Below are 17,491 nucleotides of genomic sequence, written 5' to 3'. Positions count from 1 at the left end.
TGTAGGACATTTTTTTAACTTTAACAAATTCTTATGAAAATATTTACAGCACATCCTGCATTGTACTACTGTACCCAATTTATTATATATTTTAGGATTGAAGTCACTCCATTTTATACCGACTCCAACAAAATGGGGTCTGACTCTGCAATTCCGACTCCACAGCCCTGCTCCTACCAGCGGGGAGGCATTTCAGATGTGATAGACTCTTTTTAATGCAAAATTGTAGGAAAAGTGGATGTAATGGTGCGCTGCCAATAGTCCACACGCGATCAAGAAAGTATAAATGCGGTGTTTGTTTGTCAACGCGTTTCGAAGTCTTCATCAGAACAAACCACAATCAGACTATTGGCAGCTCGGCATTACATCTACTTTCCTGCAGTTCAGCATCTCATCTCTTCAGGTGGATCCGCAGCAGCCCCTTTTTCCCATAAGCTAACAAAGGAGTTGCGACAGTCACAACTCCATAAGATGAGCATAGCCTTCACTGTTCCTTTTATACCGGATAAGACCCTATTGCGCTTTTTAGCTTTCCAGCCTTCATTTACTCAGATGCTTTTTAATGGCACAATTGTGCATCACTGGCCACTGTAGGTGCAGGATTCCTGCTGCAGGTGCACCGCATGGTCATACACTACATAATCTAATAGCAGATGAAGTACTGCGGCTCCAGGCTGACCATTAGATGGAAGTTTCTGGTACAATCCACACTGCAGACAAGCGCTCCTTGGTGAACACATAAGCAGACACGAGGGAAACTGCTGCCCGCATCCTCATATTGATCTTTAAGGCCGGGTGCACACGATCCAGAAGTAGCAGTGCTTTGGATGCAGTGCATGTTCGCTGCACACAAAGCGCTGCCGGCTATTGAACACAGGTTATTCCGCATGTGTTCATTGAACCGTGCGAATTCACCACGTCCAATACATTGTATGGGTGAGATTTCTGTTTCATAGACTAGAGTCTCCACAAGAGAAATGGACATACTGCGGTCTGGAAAGATGCTCCGAATGTCCGTCTCCACAGGTGATCCGCGGGCATCTCTGGACGCATATTGGGCATGGTATCTCTTGAAATCCCATGCACTATGTTGTAACATCAGGCCGCTGCGGGTTTGACGCTGCATAAGTACACAGCGTCCAATCCGCAGCGTTTACTGATCGTGTCCACATACCCTTGAAAGGAAAAAGTGCAAAAATCACTGCAAAAAATGCAGCTATTAGGTTTTGCTACGTTTTTGGTGCAGAGGAGGCAGAGAGGATGACGCAGAGGAGGATGACGCAGAGGATGACGCAGAGGATGACGCAGAGGATGAGGCAGAGGATGATGCAGAGGATGACGCAGAGGAGGATGACGCAGAGGATGACGCAGAGGATGATGCAGAGGATGAGGCAGAGGATGACACAGAGGACGCAGAGAGGATGACGCAGATGGAACAGAGAAAGGAGAATCCCACACATGAGCTGTATAGCAAAGTGGCCTCCTAACAATACACTATATATATATATATATATATATATATATATATATATATATATATATACTGCCTCCTATAGTGGAGAATGCTGTCATCTACCTGTCCGGGGAGCTGCAGCCTCCACTACAGCCTACGCAGATGGGGCTCCTGTATACACATACATGTGGAAGGACACTTCCGGCCCCGGCTGTGCAACCTTAGAACAAGTCCCCCTGCCCAGCGCAGTATTACTGGTCACCTCCGTGTAGCGCTCCCACAGCAGCCAATAATCCCGCATCCATCCCGCACAACCTACCGGAATTGTTCTACGAAGAGGCACGAGCGGAACGTTCAGCTCAGGTTCGCGGAGCAGGGGGAGGACGGACCGTGGCTTCATACACCCGGAAGTAGCCGGTGAGCTGCCGAGTGCCGGGGGTCAGGTACTGACTGATTAGTGGCTAATGCTGGGCTGCGGGGCGGTATAGGAGGGCGCACAGCTGTCCTGCGGGGCGGTATAGGCGGGTGCACCGCTGCCCTGTGTGGTCTCCGGGCGGGCCGAGCCCTCTGCAGCTCTTCTCTCCCAGCTCCCTGTGTCATGGTGGAGCAGTACTGTTCTCACCTATGGATTCTGGGCTCCATCACTTACTGGTTGTAGTTAGTGACTGACCAGTGTCACAGATTTTGTATTTGTGGATTTTCCCTAAGAATTATTCTCTATACATGTGTACTACAGTAATGGGGCTTACAGTAACCCATATAGACAGGGTGGGGGCGCTGTCATGGTATGCCACAGCAAAGGGGAGCCACATGGGTGCCCACCAGGACTAGTGACCCATGAGACCCTATATATATATATATATATATATATATATATATATATATATATATATATAGTCTGGTTCATAGGAAACCGAGGCTGAGCGGTTCTTGTTCTGTGCACAGGCTGAATTCTGCTGCAGATTTATTAGGGTCTGTGCCCATGATCATCAGGAGTTACTGCAGGTTGGACACTGCGGTATTCATGCAGCGTCAACCTTGCAGCGTCCAGCTGTTAGGCTATGTGGCCACGTTGCGGATTCGTGTGCCGATTTTTCCGCACTGTTTTTGCAATATACACAGGTAAGCCGCACTGCGTTTTTCCTGCGGATTTCACATGCGTTTTCACACCAGCGGATTCCTATTATGGAACAGGTGTAAAACGCTGCGGAATCTGCACAAAGAATTGACATGCTGCAGAAAATAAACCGCAGCGTTTCCGCGTGGTATTTTCCGCACCATGGGCACTGCGGATTTGGTTTTCCATAGGTTTACACGGTACTGTACACTGCATGGAAAACTGCTGCCAATCCGCTGCGGATCCACAGGCAAATCCGCAACGTGTGCACATAGCCTAACAGTATAGTGGAATAGGATTTCTAAAAATCGCATGTCCATTATTTGTGCACAGACGCCAGCGGGTCACCTGCGGAGATGGACATGCAGCGCGTCTTTCCAGACTGCAACATATCTATTTATCTTGCGGAGACGTAAGTCTCTGCAAGAGAAATTTCACCAATCGAATGTATTGATCGCTATGAATCCGCACGGTTCAGTGATCACATGCATATTCTAGTGATGAGCAAGTGTACTCGTTGCTCGGGTGGTCTCCGAGTATTTGTGACTGCTCGGAGATTTAGTTTTCGGTGCCTCAGCTGCATCATTTACAGCTGATAGCTTGAATACATGTGGGGATTCCCTAGCAACCAGCCAACCCCCACATGTACTCAGGCTGGCTAGCAGCCGTAAATCATGCTGCTGCGTCAACAAAAACTAAATCTCCGAGCAGTTACAAATACTCGGAGACCACCCGAGCATGCTCGGGAAAACCCCAGCAACCAGTACAATGGCTCATCACTAGCAGATTCACCTGCGTTCAATAGCCGGCAGCGCTTTGGATGCAGCAAACATGCACTGCGTCCAAAACTCTGCCAGTTGTGGATCTTGTGCACCTGGCGGTGTCATATTTGCTGCACCACTCGCATTATCTGCAGGTTTTTTCCACACTGCACACACTAACATTATCATTTTACTCACAATCTGACCCTTACGTTTCTGCACAACCCCAGTCCATCTGCCCCACTAGGACACATAGCTGACATGGCATACTAGACCTTCCCTACAGCAGCCACCACAAATGCCTGGCTGGTCACCCCTTCCCGTGGTACAATAAGCCATTTGGCGATAAGACAACCCGGGACACTTGCTAGGACTACACTCTGTTTGGATCCTCAGATTCTGACCAAAACACCAGATAAAATAGTGAAGAGGTTTTGTGCTATTTTGTCCAGTTAGAAAATGGCCTTCATTAAATAAATTCTTTACTTCTTTGTGTCAATATGGGGAAGCAGAGGACGAGGCTGTAAGTTTGTGTATCGTCCATGTCTTGTCTCTGATATCACTGCATCAGCAGAAATCACATAGAGGGAATTGTGGACTAAATGCCCCATGGTTGTGCCAGGGCTATAGTCATCACTGGAATTGTTGTATTTCCATATTGAATAGCTTTGTGACATGAAGATTTTTCTTTGTATTTTGTTCTTAGGGGTGTAAACATGGCGGCAGTGATGAACACAGAGTTGGATCCAGTTTTTGTGAAAGCACTTGGTTTTCTCCATTCTAAGAGCAAAGATTCTGCGGAGAGACTGAAGGCATTGTTGGATGAATCTCTGTGTAAAAGCATTGACATTGGGTATCGACCTCCGCTGAAGGTTTGACAGAAGCACACAAATAACTTCTTACAAAAGGGGATTTTTACAATGGGCAAATACTGTATGTAATATCATCTGGTTTTCTGGTGTTTGTAAAGAAGGCAAACGGCATCTGTCAGCCATACAGTCAGTAATTCCTTCTTGTATGTAAGTCCCCCCTAGTAGTTGGGCACATCGTGTGACCTTTGAAGAGAAACCTTCAATAATTATTTATATAGCGCCAACATATTCCATAGCACTTTACAATTACTCCGGGACATGTACAGACAATAAAGACAATACAAAGTAACACATGATTCATAAGTTTCAAAACCCACTTAAAATGTGGAGGCTAGGCATTAATCGGATTGTCTGGGTTAGTGCATTCCAGAAGACTGGCGCAGCATGAAAGAAATCTTTCTTCGGCTACTGGTGATGGGCCTGGAATGAGTCTTCTGGTGTTACTACTTGGGAAATGTGTGGTGAGTGCTGCTGTGACTACTAGGAAAGTGGGCTATGGGCACTGCTGAATACTTGCAAAGTGGGGGATGGGGAAGGGAGATTGTAAAATCCAGCACCAAATAAAAAAAAATCTTCAGTAGGTAAAATTCTAATTTATTTACGAGGTTACTCCATTAAAAATCCCATAGAAAGACATGGGGTATATATGAACATAGCACGTTTCAGACTAGCAATAGTAGAATAAGGACCCCCGTTGTTATATGGCTTTTTTAATGGAGTAACCTCTTTAATAAATTTTAATTTTACCTACTGAAGATTTTTCTATTTGGTGGTGGATTTTACAATCCCACTTCTCCATCTCCCACTTTGCAAGTGTTGCATATCAAGGCGTGCCGACCTGGAGGATTCCATGCACCGACTTCATGGTGATATTGCTGGCAGTGTAAGCTGGTAATCTTCCTTTTCTCACAAGTGCTGAATACTGGTGAAGTGAGCATGACACGAGTACTGTGAAAATGGGAGTATTTGCTGTGACTACTGGGGAGCAGGGCTGGAGTACAGGTCCTTCTCAAAAAATTAGCATATAGTGTTAAATGTCATTATTTACCATAATGTAATGATTACAATTAAACTTTCATATATTATAGATTCATTATCCACCAACTGAAATTTGTCAGGTCTTTTATTGTTTTAATACTGATGATTTTGGCATACAACTCCTGATAACCCAAAAAACCTGTCTCAATAAAGTAGCATATTTCACCCGACCAATCAAATAAAAGTGTTTTTTAATACCAAAAAAAAAACCCATCAAATAATATTGTTCAGTTATGCACTCAATACTTGGTCGGGAATCCTTTGGCAGAAATGACTGCCTCCATGCCACGCCGCATTGAAGCAATCAGCCTGTGACACTGCTGAGATGTTATGGAGGCCCAGGATGCTTCAATAGCGGCCTTAAGCTCATCCAGAGTGTTGGGTCTTGCGTCTCTCAACTTTCTCTTCACAATATCCCACAGATTCTCTATGGGGTTCAGGTCAGGAGAGTTGGCAGGCCAATTGAGCACAGTAATACCATGGTCAATAAACCATTTACCAGTGGTTTTGGCACTGTGAGCAGGTGTCAGGTCGTGCTGAAAAATGAAATCTTCATCTCCATAAAGCATTTCAGCCGATGGAAGCATGAAGTGCTCCAAAATCTCCTGATAGCTAGCTGCATTGACCCTGCCCTTGATGAAACACAGTGGACCAACACCAGCAGCTGACATGGCACCCCACACCATCACTGACTGTGGGTACTTGACACTGGACTTCAGGCATTTTGGCATTTCCTTCTCCCCAGTCTTCCTCCAGACTCTGGCACCTTGATTTCCGAATGACATGCAAAATTTGCTTTCATCAGAAAAAAGTACTTGGGACCACTTAGCAACAGTCCAGTGCTGCTTCTCTGTAGCCCAGGTCAGGCGCTTCTGCCGCTGTTTATGGTTCAAAAGTGGCTTTACCTGGGGAATGCGGCACCTGTAGCCCATTTCCTGCACACGCCTGTGCACGGTGGCTCTGGATGTTTCCACGCCAGACTCAGTCCACTGCTTCCTCAGGTTCCCCAAGGTCTGGAATCGGTCCTTCTCCACAATCTTCCTCAGGGTCCGGTCACCTCTTCTCGTTGTACAGCGTTTTCTGCCACATTGTTTCCTTCCAACAGACTTACCATTGAGGTGCCTTGATACAGCACTCTGGGAACAGCCTATTTGTTGAGAAATTTCTTTCTGGGTCTTACCCTCTTGCTTGAGGGTGTCAATGATGGCCTTCTTGACATCTGTCAGGTCGCTAGTCTTACCCATGATGGGGGTTTTGAGTAATGAACCAGGCAGGGAGTTTTTAAAAGCCTCAGGTATCTTTTGCATGTGTTTAGAGTTAATTAGTTGATTCAGAAGATTAGGGTAATAGGTCATTTAGAGAACCTTTTCTTGATATGCTAATTTATTGAGACAGGTTTTTTGGGTTATCAGGAGTTGTATGCCAAAATCATCAGTATTAAAACAATAAAAGACCTGACAAATTTCAGTTGGTGGATAATGAATCTATAATATATGAAAGTTCAATTGTAATCATTACATTATGGTAAATAATGACATTTAACACTATATGCTAATTTTTTGAGAAGGACCTGTATATCCTCTGCTCAGGTAGTATGTGTGGGCTGCTGCTGTGACTACTGGGGAGTATGTCCTCTGCTCAGGTAGTATGTGTGGGTTGCTGCTGTGACTACTGGGGAGCACGGCTGGAGTATGTCCTCTGCTCAGGTAGTATGTGTGGGCTGCTGCTGTGAGTACTGGGGAGCAGGGCAGGAGTATGTCCTCTACTCAGGTACTATGTGTTGGCTGCTGCTGTGACTACTGGGGAGCACGGCTGGAGTATGTTCTCTGCTCAGGTAGTATGTGTGGGCTGCTGCTGTGACTACTAGGGAGCAGGGCTGGAATATGTCCTCTGCTCAGGTAGTACGTGTGGGCTGCTGCTGTGACTACTAGGGAGCAGGGCTGGAGTATGTCCTTTGCTCAGGTAGTATGTGTGGGCTGCTCCTGTGACGACTAGGGAGCAGGGCTGGAGTATGTCCTCTGCTCAGGTAGTATGTGTGGGCTGCTGCTGTGACTACTAGGGAGCAGGGCTGCAGTATGTCCTCTGCTCAGGTAGTATGTGTGGGCTGCTGCTGTGACTACTAGGGAGCAGGGCTGGAGTATGTCCTCTGCTCAGGTAGTATGTGTGGGCTGCTGCTGTGACTACTAGGGAGCAGGGCTGCAGTATGTCCTCTGCTCAGGTAGTATGTGTGGGCTGCTGCTGTGACTACTAGGGAGCAGGGCTGGAGTATGTCCTCTGCTCAGGTAGTATGTGTGGGCTGCTGCTGTGACTACTAGGGAGCAGGGCTGGAGTATGTCCTCTGCTCAGGTAGTATGTGTGGGCTGCTGCTGTGACTACTAGGGAGCAGGGCTGCAGTATGTCCTCTGCTCAGGTAGTATGTGTGGGCTGCTCCTGTGACTACTAGGGAGCAGGGCTGGAGTATGTCCTCTGCTCAGGTAGTATGTGTGGGCTGCTGCTGTGACTACTAGGGAGCAGGGCTGCAGTATGTCCTCTGCTCAGGTAGTATGTGTGGGCTGCTCCTGTGACTACTAGGGAGCAGGGCTGGAGTATGTCCTCTGCTCAGGTAGTATGTGTGGGCTGCTGCTGTGACTACTAGGGAGCAGGGCTGCAGTATGTCCTCTGCTCAGGTAGTATGTGTGGGCTGCTGCTGTGACTACTAGGGAGCAGGACTGGAGTATGTCCTCTGCTCAGGTAGTATGTGTGGGCTGCTGCTGTGACTACTAGGGAGCAGGGCTGCAGTATGTCCTCTGCTCAGGTAGTATGTGTGGGCTGCTCCTGTGACTACTAGGGAGCAGGGCTGGAGTATGTCCTCTGCTCAGGTAGTATGTGTGGGCTGCTCCTGTGACTACTAGGGAGCAGGGCTGCAGTATGTCCTCTGCTCAGGTAGTATGTGTGGGCTGCTGCTGTGACTACTAGGGAGCAGGGCTGCAGTATGTCCTCTGCTCAGGTAGTATGTGTGGGCTGCTGCTGTGACTACTAGGGAGCACGGCTGGAGTATGTCCTCTGCTCAGGTAGTATGTGTGGGCTGCTGCTGTGACTACTAGGGAGCAGGGCTGCAGTATGTCCTCTGCTCAGGTAGTATGTGTGGGCTGCTGCTGTGACTACCAGGGAAGTTAAGTGCTGGGGTGCGGTGCATACCGGGGAAGTGCTTGCTGAGACTCCTTGGAGACTGCTGTATGGGGTTAATACTGCTTGCAGGATGGTAGATGAGGACACATTTGTTCACTTTGTCTGTTTTTGGGGAATCCCATTCTGATTTTGTGAGGATGACATGTAAGACCAGGCTCATTGAATGTTTGACTGCATGGATGTCATTAAAAATAGGGGTGCTTACTGCTTGTTCCTAGCAGTGTTAACCCCTTCATGACCCCAGCTTTTGTCGGTTTTGCGTTTTTGTTTTTCGCTTCCAAGAGCCGTAACTTTTTTTATGTTTCTGTCAATATGGCCATGTAAGGGCTTATTTTTTGTGGGACGAGTTGTACTTTTGAACGATACCCTTGATTTTACCATGTCGTGTACTCAAACGGGAAAAAAAATTCCAAGTGTGGTGAAATTGCAAAAAAGTGCAATCCCACACTTGTTTTTTGTTTGGCTTTTTTGCTAGGTTCACTAAATGCTAAAACTGACCATTATGATTCTCCAGGTCATTACGAGTTCATAGACATCAGACATGTTATCAAAGTGGTGAAAAAAAAATTCCAAAGTTTGCTTAAAAAAAAAAAAAAATTGCAGCATTTTCCGATACCCGTAGCATCTCCAGTTTTCGTGATCAGGGGTTGGATGAGGCCTTATTTTTTGCGTGCCGAGCTGCCATTTTTAATTATACCAAAAAACCGTAAACTGGCGTTTTTACTTTTTTTCTATCGCTACGCCATTTAGCGATCAGGTTAATCCTTTTTTGATTGATTGGTTGATTTTGAACGCGGCGATACCAAATATGTGTACGTTTGATTTTTTTTTATTGTTTTATTTTGAATGCGGTGAAAGGGGGGTGATTTAAACTTTTATATTTTTTTTTTTAGTTTTTTTCATATTTTTAAAAACACTTTGTTTTAATTTTGGCATGCTTCAATAGCCTCCATAGGAGGCTAGAAGCTGGCACAACTTGATTGGCTCTGCTACATAGAGGTGATGCTCAGATCGCCCCTATGTAGCAGAATTACAGCATTGCTATGAGTGCGGACCACAGGGTGGCGCTCATAGCAATCTGGCATCAACAACCATAGAGGTCTCAAGGAGACCTCTGGTTGTTGTGCCGACGCGCCGATGACCCCCGATCACGTTTCAGTTTGACCACGGCATTTAGTTAATAGGTGCGGGTGGATCGCGATTCCACCTACTCCCATTGCAGGCACATGTCAGCTGTACAAAACAGCTGACATGTTCCGGCTTTGATGCGGACTCACCACCGGTGCCAACATCAAAGCGGGGGTTCTACCCTCGGACGTACTATTCCGTAGTTGTGAATCACAGATGACCCTTAACTAGAACAACGTTGTCTTTTGTGTCTTGTTGTAGGATGTGGAGCAGTCTAAAGTGATGCTGCCTAAGCCTAAGTCAGATGTGAAGAGTAGCAGCAGTTCTGCAAGCAGCATCCTGAAACCACTGCCAACAGAGAAGGTGAAGAAAGAGGCAGAGAAGAGGTCTGCAGAGAAGGTAGGTCCTAATGTATACTTGCTCTCACAGCTCTGGTTACCTCTTTTTGAAGTGAGGTTATAGTATGATGGCAGTGCTGTGGTACCATAGTTCACTTTGTGTGTATCATGATAGATGAAGGCAGATATGGGTGACCCTATTGATTTACCGAAGAAGCCCCGCTTGGAAAAACCAGAGGTGCGCTCCTCACCGATCACTGTGCCGAACAGTAAGGACATACCAATGACTGATCTCTCCAACTTTGATGAAACTAATGCAGATGACTTTGCCATGGAGATGGGTTTAGCCTGCGTAGTCTGCCGGTAAGTGATTGAAATCTAATGTTTTGTAAAACAAAGACATTGCCATTGCTCCTATTCACATGTTGTATTAAATGAAATACAATTTTGCAAGTTTTTAATAGCAATTCAATTTTTTTAGAGTCTTTTTGACCCCATATGCTTCAATAATTCCAGACAGATGACCGTTTTCTCTGGTAATCAGCTGGTAGAATGTCAGGAATGCCATAATCTCTACCATCAAGATTGTCACAAACCTCAAGTCACAGATAAGGATGTGAATGATCCCCGACTGGTCTGGTACTGTGCACGCTGTACTAGGCAGATGAAAAGAATGGTAAGGTCCTTGAATGTAGGAGTATGATGCCAAAATGGTGATTATGGACTGTGAAACTGTCGGATTCTATCATATTAGCCAACCCTATGTGACTGCTGACTTCTGAATCCATATAGTGTTTGCTGCGCGCTTTCAGGATTGTCCAGTATTGCCGATGAGAGCGATTGGTCATATAACCATAGATCCAGCTACGTTTCAACTAGGAGTGCTCGGCCTCTATCCGTACAAGTGTATAATGACAGGCCGTCTAGTCGGCACATGATGCAACTTGCATATTTGCAGTCATATGGTTGACTGCGCTCACCGACAATACCGGAGAATCCTAACAGTGTGCTCATGCTCTAAGGATTTAGAAGAATCTGATGACAGAATTTTATCTGAAGACTTGACAACCCCTTTGCCTTATTCAATCCTATGTGTATAACCCAGCCAGCACCATGGTACTGCCGGGATACATGTTGTCATGGATCCCAGGACCGATATTGCGAACCTTATGGAGACTGACTTGACTTCGCAGAGTTTATGCATTTTTTCCGCATTTACTCTCCTTTTGTTAGAAAGGATGCCTGTTTTTTAGAATCCTGAAGGAACCCCAGGAAAACTTTTCTGGTTGATGAATTTTAGTTAGAATAAAACTTGGCACTCAACTCAAGATAAATCCTTATGGAAATGTTATTGCAGTCTGTATAAGATGTAAGACGTTTTGGTCACACATAGACCTACATCAGTCTGCTATATCACAAAAGAACAGAACAAAAACCAAATAAAACACATATATCATATAAGGTCCAAAAAGAAATGAGGAAAATTTACTGAACGACATTGTCTCTTTAAATGCATTAGCCATACTTGCAAAAAAACAAATATCATACAAAAAACAGGATTGGGATCATAGGACAAATGGGAAGGGACCAAGGTACCTACCCGACTGCTTAAAAGAAGGGGGAATACAAGGATGATGCTGTGTTGCAAAAGGGCCTGTGATAATGGAGATACATGTTAGTTGGAGCATATACATATACAAGGGAAGTTTTATCCACTATAAAACAGTGTGTCACAATACCTGTAATGTATCATGAACCATAAAACTGGAAGGGTGTTATAGCCCAATGTAAGGTCATCCGGACCTGTGTGGAATATATTGTGATGTGAGAATAAGGAATCTACTATTATATTGCAAAGAAATAGCATTTTTATAGAGAAGGTCATAAGCAACAGAGTATGCTTGAAACATATGGATTGATGTCTACCTACTGTATATAGGTGTAATAAGGAGTTATCTCATCAATGGGAACAAACTTCCCCAGTACGGGACTAGAGATATAAGGGGTATGTATAACTCATACATAGCCCTGGCCAATGGGCGTGGCCTCACTCCATACACTTGTATGGAGCTGAGGCCGCGTCCCATCTAGCGACTCAGCCGGCCAGTCAATGTGTCCAACTAGAGGGCGTGGCCTCACTCCATTCAAGTGTATGGAGAGCGAGGCTGCGCCCACTGGCCGGAGGTATGTATGACTCATACATACCCTCCAGTCCTGGGTCTGGAACCGGCGAATCCCCGCCACACACAGTGCGAATGCTGGGGGGATTCATAAGTCATACCGGACAACCCCATTAACTCCTCTATTAGAGATGGCTTTTCATCCCAATCTTTTCTGTGCACTCCTGACTTAATTGCTTTTAATGTGAGGATGGGAATATCTTATTACATATGGCACATCTACAGCCCGTAGATTTACCTCTCGTGTTTGGTGTAGAATCCTTGTCCCCGTGAAAGAAAAGGAAGGAGGCTGTCATAACCATATCCTACTCCCCAAAATGAGGCACCCACCCCAAGATTACTTAGTGGGCCTGGGTTCGCGCTGGCCTCAGCAGATGCAGAGCTAAGAGAAGATGCACCCTCCATGGGTATAATGGATCGATCCTACCTTAGGGTGTCTTCTTGTCAGGGTACCTCATATAGAAGTGACTGTGACCCAGCGCAGTAGGCATCCCTTGGATGTGACTTCTCCCCTTCCTGAAGAATTCCCACTGATTCCAATCTGCAGGAGGCCTCCGTGAAGGCCATTGGTGTCCTCCTTCCTCCAATTAACTACTCTTTCTGCCCTGAGGGGTGGACAAAACTGCGTTCCATGATGGAATGCATCCAGAAGTGACGTCAATTGAAGGGGATTGGTGTCCTGCGTCTCTTCCGATGCACGCTCACTGCAAGGCGGCATGGAAGGTAAGAGGACAGAGGCTGGAGAGTTCCGGGTGGACCCCAGTCCACCTCCGGTCAGCATTACCTGGAGGCGCAGGAGAAGGGGGGGACCGGATTGATTTTTTTAGTCACCCCACCTTCAACTAAAACCAGTAACATATAAATGAATAAACTACTAGTGTGGTATGACAGCAATTGTCATTTCATGTTTCTGGATCATTTTACCAAACATTGAATGCAGTAAAAACAAAACCCAAAAAACAATGGCCAAATTCTTTTTTTCTTTTTTTTTTTTACCATTTTACACCGCTTGGAATTTTCTTCTTATTTTTCAGTAGATTCTATTGTAGAGTGAATGAAGATGATATATCAAACTGCGACTCCTCCCACTCCTCCCACACAAAAAAAGCCCTCGTACTGCTTTGTCCACTGAAAAATAAAAAATGTGTGGCTCTTACAAGAAGGGCAGGAAAAATGAAATGACAAAAACAATAAATGGCTATTGACGGGAAGGGGCAGGCTCTTGTGCATATGTTTTTGACTACATACTATTTAAGCTTTTCTGTGTTACTGATGATTTCTTTGTTTTTGTTTAATTATTGTTCTTGTAGGCACAGAAAAATCAGAAGCCATCTCAGAAGCCTTCCCCTTCAGCCGCTTCTGCTACAATGCTAGTAGTAAAGGACACATCCATCATCAAACCTGAAATGAAGCCCAAAACGGATTCCTCAAACACATTCCTAGCTTTCAAAAGGACAGAAGTGAAGGTATTGCCTTATTTTACCTGTCCCAGAGCATGTAGGACGGTCTACCCCAGAGGGAATGGGCCACAGCCCTGCGGCCCCTTGAAGGTTCTAACATGTCCGCTCCATCCAAAGCGCTGCCGTCTATTGAATGCAGGTGAATCCGCATGTTCACTGAACCGTGCAGAATCCAATACATTGCACGGGTGACATTTATCTTGTGTAGAGTTGCGGCTCCGCAATATAAATCAGCATGCTGCAGTCTGGAGAGATACACCGCATGTCCGTTTCCGTGGGTGAGCCATGGGCATCTCTGGACGCCGAGTGGGCACAGGATTTCTTGAAATCCCTTGCACTATGTTGTAACATTTGGACGCTGCAGAAGTACGCAGCGTCCAACCCGCGGAGTTTACTGATCATGTTCACATACCCTAAAATGTCAGCAATGCTTCCCTGAATCACATAAAGATGAACACTTGCTGATTCCTTGCAGTTCAGCCACAATCCACCTTGAGCATTGAGTACTACACTAGGTTTTTTTTAACCTGCCCTGATTCTCATGTTTGTATGATTAATTAGGTTTGCATATGGAAAAAATCCTTTTATCATATTAAAATGTGTACATTGTGAGACAGGTGTGTATTAAAGGGGTTTTTCATCTTCTATCAGGAACATCACACTTGCTGGACGGTGGTGCGCATGTTGCAGATTTTTAACAGGCATTGTAGATCAGTTTATGCAGTATGTAAAAAGAAAAAAACAAAGGACATGAGATTTCGATAAATCCCATCCACTTTGCTTGAACTGTGACACTCTGTGTTTTCTGTGCAGCGAAAATACTCAGCATCAAACACTCACCATGGGAGCATAACCTAAATCAGACATAAGTTTGGTGTCTTCAGTGCGCCCAATACACAGTCGGCAAAGATTGCTTTCAGGTTTCTGCAGCTGACCAGTCCACTTCTGCAAAGTCCGTACCGGGGAACTAAATTAAGTGCATGCTTCTATTACCAGTTTATCTATTTCCATGCACCAATTTGAACTTTTGTCTCATGATAGGAGCACTTTGGTTGGAATGGTTTGGTTATTCTCATTGTGCACTTTTATCAATCGCTTAAAGAGAATATATCAGAAGGATTTTGCTATAGAAGCTGAAGACAACATGATCTAGAGGTTAAAACACAGATTTCAGCGATGCCTCTCTTATCTGGGTCCATTGGTTTTGTTTGCTTGCAAATATTGTTTTATTACCAGGAGCTTATCATTGCTGCACACTGCAGTGAATGCATGCTAGTCTGACACGCCCCCTCCTGTGATAGGCAGCTCACTGCCTATGGATATTGTATGTACAGAGCCTGGTGTGGGCGAAGTCTGTTTCCACAGCACTGCTTGATGCTAAATCTAAAAGCTCTGATTGTGTCATAATGGCTGCACCCAGTATACTAAGTGATATATTGCTGGATATAGGGTCTCCTTGCCTACATCAGGCTGCTCTCAGATGAGGTAGCAAAAACCTACAGACAGATTCCCTTTAATAAAGACACAGCTTCTATTTGCTCCTGTACCCCAGTATTTTTAGTCCTAGCTCCATTTCTAAGAAAATAAGATAAGTGCAGGCTGCCATCATCTGCATTGTATGTTTCCATGATGCAGCTGAAGGTGTGGCCCGTTTACAGCCCACATCTTCTTTTCAGCTGCTGATAATCTGGTTCCATACAGAAGTTGCGTGAGGATCAGTGCCATCTGGCAGGCGATATTTAGTTTAGACGAGATAACAATGGAGAAAGGTAGACGTTGTGTGCTGAGTAAACCATTTTATTTTCTTTGTCAATATTTTTCTGCGTCACCCACAGCACGGCCTTATCTAAATCATAGATGGACACATATGTTCATTGCTAAGAGGATATGAGGAGATTTGGATGTACGAATGTGTATCTGGATATATAAATACAGGACTCTCTATTTTGTTTGCTAGATTTTACTTTGTTCCTCTGGAGACTGATTACGTGGTTTATGTATTTTATGTGGGTATATTGTGATTTGCTGCAATCTCAGTAATTATAATCCACCATTTAATTTCTACTTTACATCACAGGCATCAGCGGCAGCCTCTGGGAATTCCTCTAATTCTGGAACATCGTCCTCTGCTGCAAGTGGTCTTACAGGGTGGGCAGTATTTGTCGCAAAAAATGCTTCGGCTGCAGCTGCGTCCTCCAAACTAGGCAACGCAGTACAGGCTGCTGGTGGAAAACCTCCGAGCCTGTCTGCAGGTCAAAAGCCCATGGGATCAAGTAGCTTGACAGCCATAAAGACAGGATCTACCTCTAAGCCAGGCTCTGGGGGCAGCAGTACAAATTCTGTTCCATTAAAACCCTTGCCGCCTCTAATACTTGGAAAAACAGGCCTCAGCCGTACTATGAGCAGCGAGAACGTCAGCAAAACAGGCCTGCCAAGTCCAGGCGTAAGTTCTGGGAGTAGCATGAGCAGTCAGATGAGCAGCGGTAATGGCGGAGGCAGCTCTGCAGGAAGCAGTGGAAGCTCTAGTAGTAAAGCTCCTGCAGATCAACAGTCTGGAGCCAAAGGTCCGACGTCTCAAGAATCTCAGTTAAACGCCATGAAGAGACTTCAAATGGTGAAAAAGAAAGCTGCTCAGAAAAAAATGAAAAAATAAACATTTAGGAAAAAGACTAAATTCAACAAGTATTGTTGGGATGAGGTGTGCTAGTTTATAAACATATGTCATTGTTATGACCTGCAGAACTTGAATATAGTGAAGTGACAATTTTAGAAATGTAATTACTTGGCGTTCACTTTGTATTTGGAGTAGTGGACTTAATAAGTAATGTAAAGATTATCTGTGGTATTACCCAAATTTGTTATGTGAATTTCATTGTATCATTTACGGGTCTTCAGAGTTCTTCCCCAAAAATGCCATTTGTCTCAGTAAATGTAAAAACAACAAACTAAATGCTCACCTTTCTAAAAGGTTATTGAAAACGATTGTCTATCTGTCCTACTCTGACCTATCCGCAAGCTGTCACCTGTGCTGTGGATAGTTGATAACGAGTAATGTTGGAAATATGCTTTTAAATTTGGCTTTGACATCCCCTGTGTTTTTTCTCCTCCAAAAATCCCCAAAACAGGAACGTCTCCTAAAGCAGTTTCCATTTGAAAACTTGTTTTTTGATCACCTTACAAAAACTGTGTGCACATACTCTTAAAGTCTGTGCTGTCAAGATTCCACCAATGCCGGCAATGAGACCAGACAGTCACATGACTGCAAATTTGCGATATGCATACTTCCGGCCACAATCCAACTACGTGTTCAGCCTTGCTCAATTCACTTGTATTGAGCAAGTCCACAAACATCTAGTCGGACTGTGACTGAGAAAATCCATATTGCATGTTTGCAGTCACATGACCGCCCAATCCTGAAACCGAAGAATCCTGACAGTGTGTGCTATACACACTGATGATTCACAGTGATTGCAGACTTTTGGGCCAAGCTTGGACAACCTCTTTTAATGACATGTACTTTCCTATTCATTCACTTTCTGTATTTGAGCTAGTATATATTGTTGATTAAAGGAGACCTGCCGGAAGAATATTTCTAAAAGGCCGTATAGTTAATGTGATACCATTTTTTTTTTTTAAAGGCTATGGTCAATTTAGGCATCTTTTTTAAATTGTCTTGATAAATTTCCTACCCTTTTAATGATGTATGAGTGTGTTTCATTTTTTCACATAGTTGACTCTTCTGCTGAATCTAAATAGATCTAACCTCCTGGAAACAGTAGGTTATGTATGGTACACCAGAAAGCGGAGAGGGAGTCTTTTCGATAGGCAGGGGTCACACGTGCGAGAAACTCGCACTAGTCTCACATCTCAATATGCGGCACTGCTGCCGGCACTCAGGACCGGAGTGTGCGGCTGCATAGAAATACATGCAGCCGCACAGTCCGGTCTCAAGTGCCGGGTATTGAGATGCGAGACT

The 17,491-nt window shown here is 44.9% G+C and overlaps 2 protein-coding genes across 9 annotated transcripts in view; one reads left to right on the top strand and one right to left on the bottom strand.

The window, feature by feature from the left end:
• GSTCD (glutathione S-transferase C-terminal domain containing) overlaps positions 1-1,819 on the bottom strand; it is a 211,484-nt gene extending 209,665 nt beyond the window's left edge. Inside the window, exon 1 of one of the 3 annotated variants that reach the window (XM_077278271.1) lies at positions 1,773-1,819. Coding sequence is in view for 1 of the 3 variants with exons in the window: in XM_077278251.1 (XP_077134366.1) it covers positions 1,716-1,758 (43 nt within the window). In the remaining 2 variants the exon portion in view is untranslated. The other 2 variants (XM_077278251.1, XM_077278261.1) reach the window with 2 other exon arrangements.
• Positions 1,744-17,217, top strand: INTS12 (integrator complex subunit 12). Of its 6 annotated transcripts, none has more exons than XR_013218666.1 (8): positions 1,744-1,870; positions 4,038-4,203; positions 9,799-9,936; positions 10,051-10,238; positions 10,392-10,551; positions 13,366-13,521; positions 15,593-16,579; positions 16,659-17,216. XR_013218666.1 is itself a non-coding variant. In XM_077278299.1 (7 exons), the coding sequence occupies exons 2-7, from the start codon at positions 4,048-4,050 to the stop codon at positions 16,166-16,168; spliced, it is 1,374 nt and encodes a 457-aa protein (XP_077134414.1). In that variant the 5' UTR covers positions 1,744-1,870; positions 4,038-4,047; the 3' UTR covers positions 16,169-17,217. The 6 variants fall into 6 exon arrangements, 4 of the variants coding, with proteins under 4 accessions (XP_077134414.1, XP_077134403.1, XP_077134433.1 ...); XR_013218665.1 differs by having other exon boundaries at positions 1,764-1,896; XM_077278299.1 differs by having other exon boundaries at positions 15,593-17,217.
• Positions 17,218-17,491: the final 274 nt, after the last annotated feature.

The sequence above is a fragment of the Ranitomeya variabilis genome, chromosome 1 (assembly GCF_051348905.1).
Source record: "Ranitomeya variabilis isolate aRanVar5 chromosome 1, aRanVar5.hap1, whole genome shotgun sequence".
NCBI classification, from domain to species: domain Eukaryota; kingdom Metazoa; phylum Chordata; class Amphibia; order Anura; family Dendrobatidae; genus Ranitomeya; species Ranitomeya variabilis.
Note: the sequence above shows the minus strand (reverse complement) of the source record. Positions and strands in the feature narration are given on the sequence as shown.

What these genes read in the sequence shown, in the direction of transcription:
- INTS12 (XM_077278281.1), top strand. Translation starts at nt 2,052, where the DNA reads ATGGTGGAGCAGTACTGTTCTCACCTATGGATTCTGGGCTCCATCACT. An exon ending in GGTATCGACCTCCGCTGAAG is followed by an intron (nt 4,204 to 9,798) that starts GTTTGACAGAAG and finishes GTCTTGTTGTAG; the next exon opens with GATGTGGAGCAGTCTAAAGT. An exon ending in AGAAGAGGTCTGCAGAGAAG is followed by an intron (nt 9,937 to 10,050) that starts GTAGGTCCTAAT and finishes GTATCATGATAG; the next exon opens with ATGAAGGCAGATATGGGTGA.